The sequence below is a fragment of the Papaver somniferum genome, chromosome 9 (genome assembly GCF_003573695.1).
Source record: "Papaver somniferum cultivar HN1 chromosome 9, ASM357369v1, whole genome shotgun sequence".
Lineage (NCBI taxonomy): Eukaryota > Viridiplantae > Streptophyta > Magnoliopsida > Ranunculales > Papaveraceae > Papaver > Papaver somniferum.
In genome coordinates this window covers 29,323,947-29,334,184 of record NC_039366.1, presented here as the reverse complement: position 1 = coordinate 29,334,184, position 10,238 = coordinate 29,323,947, and the positions used below count along the sequence as shown (strand labels likewise).

The following is a 10,238-nucleotide window of genomic DNA, read 5'->3' as shown; positions in this document are numbered from 1 at the left end:
GTTAATTACTCAGCTTTAACTCTGCAAACCTTCAGTTCCTGGCGATGATCTTGAGGGATTTTTACCAGTACCAATCATACCTACTATTCCATTTTGATCTTAATCTTGCTGATGATGATGAGAATCTCATTGATTTCTTATGCTCTCCACTTCAACTTGATAGATCAACGATTAATCCCGTCTACCATTCTCGATTTCAACATCCTCCTCCTGGTAATGACTTGGTCATTTTTCTAGGATTTGGTTTTCTAGAGTTTTATTTTTGTCTAATAATAATGCGTGTTTCAATTAAGTTTCTAAGAATTAGGTTAAAATGCAATAGAGATTGGGGAATTTCTGCATTGCTACCTAGCATTTATCCCTAATTTGTGTTCATGGGGATGTTTGAATTTGCAGCGGTTACTACGGTGAATTGTTCATCACCAGCAATGTTGAACAATAATGATAATAAAGAGAACTTCAATGACCAAAATCTAAGCTTAAGTGAAGATCCACAGCAAACAAAAAGGAGTACAAAAACGTGGGGGATGCAATTTAAGGAAAAGTTTAGCTTGACGAAGGTATGTCCATTTATCACCATTTCTGTAATACTATCTTTAGAATGTAGTGGTGTTTTGAGGTTAATGGTTGTGTTGGTTCTCTGTCTCAGGTGTTGGTGCAGCTGACCAAGGCTCCGTCTGGAAGTGTGTCTCCTGGTGGTCCAAGACCCTCCACTTTATCTTCATATCCTTCTATTATTGTTTTCATTTGTCTTGTCTTTTAACATATTATCGACTTTGCTTGAAACTTCTCAATATGACTTAAAATTGCATTACCTTAACCTTTTGTTACTCAAAGGAGGCTTCTGAATTCATGTACACTAACTGCCGACAAAACTGCAGGACTGAGAAGAGGGTCTTCATTGATTCCCGAGAAGAAACCTAATTCTGCATCCTCCTCCTCCAGTAGGCCATATGTAATCCGTTCAAGTAAAACTTCGGCAAGGATGGGAAAGTCATATCAATATGAATTTCTCGGATAATAATAATAGTAACTGCTGCTTTATGGCGAGGAAATATCTGAACAACTTCTCTCCCCCATCTCTTAAATGTTTTGTGTATGTTGAACAGGTAAATTTGTCTAAAGATAAGCATTTATCAACTGATTTACGGCCTCGACAGTCTGTAGAAGGTACTAAGATTGGTCAGAAGACGACTCCACATCCTGTACTTTGTGCTGATAATCATAATGCCGTTACTGAATCTCGTGCTGAAGTTGACAATCCTGCGGCACACAACACCAACTGTATTAGTGAGGATATTCCAAATCCACTAACTCAACCTACAAAAGTAACCGGTTTGCTGATGCCTTCACCATCCCTTCGATTCTTTGATCAGGTAGAATAACCTATTTATGTTATAAAAACTCTCTAATTCTAGGCACAATTTCGACGTGTTTTTTAGCAACTGTCGAAGTTCTTTGAATTTGCAGCCAAAATCTTCAGCTTCTCACAGTAATCAGTCAGTTACCGCTCAATTAAGCAATCATCGAGCAAGCAAAATGTAATCAATCGAACCTTGTTGTGGACCCCAAACGTCTACTTAAACTAGATGAGACTGCCAGACTGACAAAAGCTGAAACTACTAAAGTTGAAGTTAATCCCCTAGGCTCAACTTCGAAGTGTTCAGTTCCACCAGTCGCTAGTATTTGCTTCATATACAAAGCTGAAACCAAATATTGATCAAGGAATGTGCAGGTTGATGCAGATGTGTCTGCTTCCATGAGTTCTTTTTAACCAAACAAGTAATCAAGAGGAGTCGCACAATCTTAATATTGAAAGCAGGAGGTGAAGGAAGAAAACACAAGAAGTCCAAGATATGCTTTGCTGAGAAACAAGTTGAACTTGCAGGTGCTTCTTAAGTCTGCCCACTACAACTTGAGGGGGACTTATAGCACATAATATGAGTTTCTAATCTGCTATGTCCATTTTGCCTTGTTTTCTTTCTCATCTCTGGCTTAAGAGTTCTCTATTCCCGTCAGATAAATGCGGAACGTAATTTTCGGTTACGCTCCTTGTTTGTACTTCTAAATGAACTTCTAACAGACAATGTTCTCTTAGCATACGCAATTTTTCGCGCTCACCAAATAAACATTTGTTTAACTGAAATATTTTCCTTGGCTATTCTGCAGCATTCTCCCTTCTCATCAGATCATACTTAAGACTTGTGAAGTTGTGTCGCACCATAAGCAAAATCCAGTGAACTTGGAGTTAGTGAGTGGTACTGAACCAAAAAAAACACTGATAGATGTAGAAACAGATCCACTCAATCATTTCCCTTTCTTCCAAATCTGTGTGTGGAAGAGAGAAATCATAGGAATCTCATTCCTAATTTGAGAATCATTAGGATTCCAAAATTTCACTTATCTCGGGACTATGGAGGACAGTTAAAACAGACAGATGAGGTTTAGAAATTTGGTTGTATTTTATTTTGCTTATAAACATTTAGTCCCACATCCTGTACATTATTACTATCTTCTCTTGGTTTATATACCGCAGGACCACCAAAACTAGCTTTGAATTAAACGTACAGGATCTGTAGTTTAACAAGAAAGTTCGCATCCTTGCGGGGATGTTGAGCGACCAGATGCGTGCGCATGCCCGCAGCAGCCGCCTGAGGCGGGCCTTCCTCCCAAATATTTGCTTTTTGTTTTTCATAGCCACCGCCTCTCTGAAGCTCAGTGGCTCCTGCTTACTGGCGCCAGAAAACAATTGGATAGCGAAAAGAAAAAAGACTGTAAGAAAGAACACTTGTAATTCATATAATGTAAGGAGTTTGAGCACAAGTCCAGACTAAGTAGGGAAGTAAAGACACTGAATTACTGGAAATGAAACATTCATAAAACACTACAAATCTTCTTCTCTTTTCGTTTATACAGCAGTACAACGCTGAATGTCAGAGCTGCTCGAGTGCCATCGGAGTAAAAGCTGACGCTTTCCTTCTTGGAGAGAAGTTGGCGCAACATCTGGGCTGTCATACATAGACTATTCTCTAGGGGGATGCACAGTCTCTGGTAAACATTTTCAACAGTAAACCTTCTTATCCTTGGAGAATCAGGTGGCGAATCCTCCAGATCAGAGAATTTGGAAATAAACCAATTCACTTCGAGTATATCAAGAGATCGAGATGCTAATTCAGCAGCACATTCTCTAGCAAAAATTTCCTTCAACAACAGGTTCATAAATAAGGTTGAATCGAGTTATGTCTAAGTGGACTGATATTCTTATGCAGTTATCCTGCAATCCTTATGGAAAAGTTGCTGAACCCCCTAATTACATGCTTTAGACGCTCACAAGTGGTTGGTTTGAATGCCAGTATCTCCAGACTTACTACTAAAGCGGAAAACACTATTTCTCTCATTAGAATTACTCCAGCACTCACAGGCTATTCAATATTTATGAGGCACACATACTAACTGAAAGCAATCTCACTCCAAAACCACTACTTCAGCAAGCCGGTGCACGAAACAGGAAAAAAATTGGAGATGTTTTGTGATTCGATTGCTAAAAATAAGAATGTAAGAAAGAACAAATTTAATGACATTCATTAATTCAAGTTGATACAATGCCTCAGAACAAAGATTCGAAAGAACTCTTCTAATTCCTTTTCTGCAAGGAGCTTGAGCACAACTCCAGACATGAGTAGGAAAACAAACCTAAAACACATTGAATATCTTCTTCGTTTTTCATTTTTACAGCAGTACAAGTGGATTCCTAGGAGCTCTTGAAACTGGTGACAATGGGGATAACGATGATAAGAATAAGGATGAGAAGTAATACCAAACCGATGCACATACACTTTCTGCTGCTTCTCTGATAACCCTTGGCCTGGTGAAGCTCCTTGCTGCCGTCCTTCACGTACTGTGCAGCGTTAGTGACATGGTGCTCGATGTTGTCGATCTGGTCACCTTGAGCTTCCACCATCACTGCCATATCCAAGAACACCTGGTGAAGCTCCAATAGACTCTTCTCAATCTCTTTAGCAGCCTCATGTCTATCTTTAATCTCCACAACAGTTTCAAGGACTTTCCCTTTTCCATGCTCCTGAACTGCTTTCTGCAAGAAATCCTCTCCACCATTGTTAGATATGATCTTCTCAATCACTTCCTCCTCTGGGTACTCTCCGGTAACCGTGAAATACCTTCTCCCAATTGTGTCCTTGTGCTCAGACATAATTTTCTGTCTCAAATCCTGGAATTCCATCATCAACACTTTCAACTTCTGTCTAAGTCCATTTGTAACTGAAGTTCTTGCTCTGTCAAGAGGTGTTCCAGCTGCATAACCTGACAACCTTCGATTTGCTACAGTAGCCCTGTCCAAATCCTCAATGCGAGAACGAATAACTTTTGCCTTCTTCAAAACATTCAAGATATCAGTATTGATGCGGTGTCTAACAGCCTTGAGAGCATCAGATTTGTGCAAGGACTTGCTCTCCTCATGGGCTTCCTGGATTGTACCCAAAATGTCTCTAATCAAAGACATCTCCTCTTTCACTTTCTCTGCTTCAGCTAAGAAGTCACTAAAGTTGGGATCCATTTGAGGATTTCCAGACATCTCAACATTATCAAAATCAGGACCAGCTTCTAAATCTTTCAATGCTGCTTTCTTTAGATCAACATAGTTTGCGAATGATTTGGTCATAAGATCATTCATTTTGTACACAAATATATAAGATCACAGTACCTGTTCATCAAGAATCAACCATAGTTGGAATTAGAACCAATCAATATAGAACCACCTAAAAACCCAAATACAAGAATTGAAACCCTAATTCCTAATTGAAACCTAAACACACAAAAAAAAACTTTCCTGATCAATCTGAAAGCACAATAGAACTAAATTAAAACCCTAATTTTCAATTGGGGTAAAAAAATCAATGAACCCAGATTAAATTAAAACCCTAATTATCAAGATCTCAATCAACTAAATCAAAACCACTTACCAGAATAGATAATATATGGCCTAATTTCCAAATTAACTGAATGAAACCCCTAATTCTCAATTCGGAAAAGGTAAAAACTGGAAATAAAGGATTCAAACTACTAAAATCAACACTGAGAGTAATTATCAGTACAAATAAATTAAAACCCTCGTTCCCAAATTAGATAAAGATGCTTACTTTGTTATAGATAAGATATATCTGAGATAGATAAAAATAAAGCAGTAGAACTAATCAGACTCTTTGATGATCCAACTTTCTTTCTCTCTGTATGTAGAAATCTTCAATCACGTTTCTTGAAGTAGAAGAAAAAAGATTGAGAAAATATAAGAATAGACTAGTGGAACTAATCGTATTCTGAGATTGATTGTTATAAATCAGCAGAGCACTAATCAGATTCAGAACCTTTTGATTTGATGAACTAAACAAAGTTTCCTTCTTTCTTTCTCTGTGTAACTTGAAGTAGAAAACCCTACAAATCTTGAAGGAGGAGAGATTTGGGGAAGATGAAACAACAGAGAAAGAATTGGAATTGAGATAGACTCAGATGGGATTTTTTTTCTTTCTTTTATGTTTGGAAAGAGAGAATGGTTTAATTCAATTCAAGAGGGAATCGAGGGAGAGAAAGGAAACTAGCCGTTACAAGATATTAAAATTTTAAACGGCTATTTCGTGAATCAGCATTTAACGACTATGGACGGACGTTACAATCTCCGTTACAATCTTGGGCATAGTTTTGGGCTCTACACTTTCTTTGTATTTCCGTTCTAAGATAGGAGATGGCATCACCATGACTTTTTATTTTTGTTTTGACAAAATTGGATGGCTATGGACGGATCCAAAGCCTAACAAACAAACCGAAAAAAACCCTACTCAAACAGTTTTCTTCTTTTTGTACATCTGTTTTAATTTATCAGCAGCCAAATTTCATGGAAATTAGGCGAGAACTTCTCAATCCTAAGATCTACTCAGGTATCAGTAGAATGAAGTCTGGCTAAATAATCTGCAGCCTTTTTAGTCTTTCTGTAGCAATGAGAAATCGTTTAAGAAATAAATCTCCTCTTTGAACCAATAAATCCTCCTAAATATCTGCATGACGTTCCATGGGGAATCACTCACACTGTCATTGAGAAGCTGATACACAAACACAGAGTTTGTTGGTATGTGCACCTTAAGTTGATCAGTATAAGTGAATAGCCATTTTGAGCCCAAGCTCCACCCGCTGAAGTTCATGAGCCAGAACTGAAATTGAGGGATCCCCAGCACTAGCAACAGATAAACATCTCCATGATAATCTTTGAGAAGTGCACCAAAACCACCGGACTCATCTTTCTTAGACCCGTAAGAGTTGACCATAACCTTTCCTTCCTCATGACCAAGCCATGTACAAATAATATATTCAATGCTTTGGAAAATACAGTTCACCTGCAAACTCCTCATAAACCATTTATTTTGCACCATGTCGAGCACTTTACGTTGAACTGCGGCCATGTTAAACCTAACATCCTGCATTAAAATAATTCCCACTTGGTCTGTAGAGAGAAACTGATTTATAAATAATCTATTATTTCATTCTCTCCAAACATGGTAAACAAAACCATTAAAAGCCAGTTTCTTGATAGTTTGCACAGGATTAGAACTACTTTCAATATTTCTAATATAACCCATGTTGATTAATAATCCCCTCCGGATAAAGACAGTGACATGACAATCTATAAATAAATGATCTTCAATTTTTATGTTCACATTACAGAAAGCACATGAAGCATCCTGAATGACTCCCTATTTAAGAAGTTTACTTATAATTTTAAGTCTCTTTGGAAAAGCCAACCAAGTAATAAAGATTGTCTAGGGATATATTTTTTAAACCAGACAAGATGAAACCAAGAAGGAGAGTCATTATGTCCTAAGATAGCAGAGTAAGTGTGTCGCATAGTAAATTTACCTCTTCTTTTCCAAATAAGTTGATCTTGCTCATGAACATTAAACTCAGCAGCAGTAAATTTGAAGAACCACCTCATTAACATCTTCCCCCATATACATAGGAAAGTCCCACTTTCCCTCAGAAATAAAATCAGTTATCATATTGTGAATATTTGGCTCAATCCAGCCAAAAGGTTCTCCTCCTGGATGCCAACAGTCCTCCAGGATATTTGTTTCAGTTTCATCACAAGAAGTGTGCCAATATGCTGTCTAGCTCTAAGATCCTTCCCCAACACCAAGGAATACTCATAGTCCAAAAGTTTTTTTCTTTAATAAGGTTACTTCTATCTAGATAGTAAATATTCCAAAAACAAGATCCCATATGTGCCTCAAGTTAGCAGCCATATTAGTAGCCTCAAAATCTTTGACACTTAAACCCCCTTCATTAAAAATGATATATGTTTGACCAACTGACATGGTTGAATCTCTTTCCAAGATCATATGCATACCAAAGAAACTCATGAATTTAGAATTCAATTCTTTTATCACTCTGTTAGGAAAAACAAAGCATGAAAACCAGAGTAAGCCATTCCAATAACCATAAATTTAATCAAAAGGACTCTTCTTAGATAATCTAAGAACATTGCCTTCCAAGACTGGAGTCTGAAAATTATCTTATCAATTAATGGAATATAACCTAATGATTTATTCTTAGCCAGCACCGAAGACGAATCAATAGTACTTTTGGAAATATTAAGAGGTGGAAACTGTTATAAATATCCCGACGGAATTACAGACCACAAGCAGAATCAACACTAATGAAAGAGGTAATTGAAATCTCTCGCTTCAAAGAAACCCTATATCCCATGGGTGGATGAAGATAGAGGAAGATTAACCACAGATCCATCATACCATCAACACAAAATAGGGATCAAGCAAAGAAACAACAGAAATCAAAACTAAAATCCTAATCTCGATCAAAAAAATTACAAGAAAATAATTGTGACTTGGGCTTATTCTTATGCACATGTCAAGTAGATGATTTTGTCACTTTAGCACCCACTGTGGGTATGCCAAAGTGGCGAACATATTTGTCTAAAAAGTGAGCTAACTAAAATATTGAATTCTAATAAGCACAAGAAGTGAGCTAAATAAAATATTGATTTCGAATAGATAGCCTAATTTCTCTCATTTTTGCAAGTTGCATGTAAAGCTCACAACTTAAGGTTCATTATCCAATTGAAACAATTCCAAGACTTAAAGTCTTAAACTGAGGGAGTCAAGGAAGCCTAAGATATCATGTTTAACTTTTAAAAGTTGTACATTTTGCAATTATTCCAAAGTCTTGCACATTTTGCAATAATGTTACTAATTATGATCATGAGATCACACATTAACTGATTTTGCAAAAACGACTTTCACACAAAAAAATGCAAAGGATGATTGAACGAACAAAAATATCTTCATATAGAAAGGATATATATATATATATGTTGCATGTGTAAATTGGACTAAGAGCTAGCATGGGTACAAGCGAATGTTTAAAAAAATAATAATAATAAAGAGATCATTCGGCATCATATGCTCGTAGAGAGATTTGACTATATGAATGATACAGATTAAAAAATATAACAATACATAACGCAAAAAAGATATGATAAAATAATAATAATCCCTATTTTGTGAATGATAACAATAATAAAAGTTTAAAAATATGATAAAATATCTTAATTTTCGGATCTAAAAAAAAAAGATAATATATAGGACTCCCGTGTCGCAGTAAATGCCGCTAGTTTCTGAATCAGATATAATCAATTTTGAAACCTCCGCCGGCTTGTTGGTTATCAACATGTAATATTGATCAACAACCCTCTGACGTTTAGTGATATTCATGAGATGTGGAGGAATTGCTTCTCCTCCATCATCTTTGTCACTCCCACTTACTACGGTGTCAGGAATAAATGGTCTAATGAATGCTAAGGTTTTATGATCATAATGACAAAGTGATTATGCCTCAGGTACAAAAATATTAGTTTAAAAACTCCGTCCAAATCCATGTGGTACTAAGTTCATATTATGAGTAAGGGGTGCAACATGATCGCTAATAAATGGTCTAGTTATCTTGGTGATCGTTAGTTGATTGATACATCATGCCTAAAATTTCTCATTCCATGATTATGAATCAAGTTGGAGAAAAGTAAAGATGATGTTGTGATTTGAAGTGTTTGATCGTAACCAAAGGGGTGATTGATTGTTTAGATAACTCATGTGACTCCTTAGAGCGCAACTTCTTTTTCTTTTAGTTCATTAATTGAACAAAGTTCTTACAACAAAACCCTAATGAGTTACACTGCAGCCCTACACGTGGATGCATCGTAACCCTTAGACTCTAACGACTCATTAAGACTTAAACTAACGCTTAATTAATTTAAACTCTTTTATTTATTTTTTGATCGTGCTAATATAATAGATTTTTTTCTTATCACTGTCAAAATATCAATTTGCATAAAGTTTTAAACCAATGGTCGGCTAAGTTAATTAAAATTTATAGTGGGAGCACCGAGAAGAAAAAACAAATCTTTAGACATATCATCCTTCCCCACTTGTCTTTATTTTATCTTTCATTAATTAGTCAAACAAACTTTTATTTTTATACTCCCTCGGTTCCTTTTTAATGGGGTCGGATCACCTGTCCCCAAATTACTTGTGCCCTCCTGTCCCTCCAACAGAAACAAGACACGTGTCTAGTAATATATAAGATTAAAATTTAGTCTTTAACGCCGTTTAAAATCATTGTGCAATCTTTTCGGATATTCCTCCTATGATCAATGAGTACTTGCATGGAAAAATCAGAGTGGAATTTTCTGTTTTCCGGGAAATCAAGATCCCAGTTTAGTGATTCACAGTTTAACATCAATGGGATTGCTTGGTTTTTAAATTTATTTCCTAATCCTAACAAGTATACTATTCGAATCAAACTGAAAACCCCAATTCCAATCTAACACAAAGAGGTGGGTGGGGGAAATTACCTTAGATTGAATTATCCGATGATTATGAAAAAATTCGAATGATGTCAGTTCATCACCTACTAATAACAGTCGTAGTTGAATTATTTGAGCATGGAGATTGTGTCAGTTGAATTGAGCCAAAAGATTGCACACTACATAATTGATCACAGAATCACACTATATAAACTTTCATTGCTAAGATGCTGAGAATATGATAAAATCTATGCACAATACACTGTCTGATACCTATTCTTACCATTATATTTCCTCTATGCAATGGAGTTAACGGAGAAACCATTTATTGCCTCTCTTTAGTGGCATTAACGGAGAA

At 36.3% G+C, this 10,238-nt stretch overlaps 2 protein-coding genes across 4 annotated transcripts; one reads left to right on the top strand and one right to left on the bottom strand.

Moving 5' to 3' along the window:
* On the top strand, positions 1–2,125 carry LOC113309187. Of its 3 annotated transcripts, none has more exons than XM_026557602.1 (5): positions 1–213; positions 397–560; positions 650–695; positions 882–1,376; positions 1,471–2,125. In XM_026557602.1, exons 1-4 carry the CDS (start codon positions 45–47, stop codon positions 1,019–1,021), a joined length of 519 nt encoding a protein of 172 aa, XP_026413387.1. In that variant the 5' UTR covers positions 1–44; the 3' UTR covers positions 1,022–1,376; positions 1,471–2,125. The 3 variants fall into 3 exon arrangements, with proteins under 3 accessions (XP_026413387.1, XP_026413386.1, XP_026413385.1); XM_026557601.1 differs by having other exon boundaries at positions 650–723; positions 832–1,376; positions 1,736–2,125; XM_026557600.1 differs by having other exon boundaries at positions 650–723; positions 832–1,376.
* A 1,485-nt stretch (positions 2,126–3,610) lies between these two features.
* On the bottom strand, positions 3,611–5,519 carry LOC113313527 (syntaxin-related protein KNOLLE-like). Its single transcript, XM_026562315.1, has 2 exons — positions 5,157–5,519; positions 3,611–4,720 (listed from the first exon to the last, which is right to left on the bottom strand). The coding sequence occupies exon 2, from the start codon at positions 4,688–4,690 to the stop codon at positions 3,752–3,754; it is 939 nt and encodes a 312-aa protein (XP_026418100.1). The 5' UTR covers positions 4,691–4,720; positions 5,157–5,519; the 3' UTR covers positions 3,611–3,751.
* Positions 5,520–10,238: the final 4,719 nt, after the last annotated feature.

Excerpts from the sequence above, each read along its gene's own strand:
- LOC113313527 (XM_026562315.1), bottom strand. The coding sequence starts at position 4,690 with ATGAATGATCTTATGACCAAATCATTCGCAAACTATGTTGATCTAAAG.
- LOC113309187 (XM_026557601.1), top strand. The coding sequence starts at position 45 with ATGATCTTGAGGGATTTTTACCAGTACCAATCATACCTACTATTCCAT. Across the intron at positions 214-396 it reads ATTTCAACATCCTCCTCCTG|CGGTTACTACGGTGAATTGT; the intron begins GTAATGACTTGG and ends TTGAATTTGCAG. Across the intron at positions 724-831 it reads AGACCCTCCACTTTATCTTC|TCAAAGGAGGCTTCTGAATT; the intron begins ATATCCTTCTAT and ends ACCTTTTGTTAC.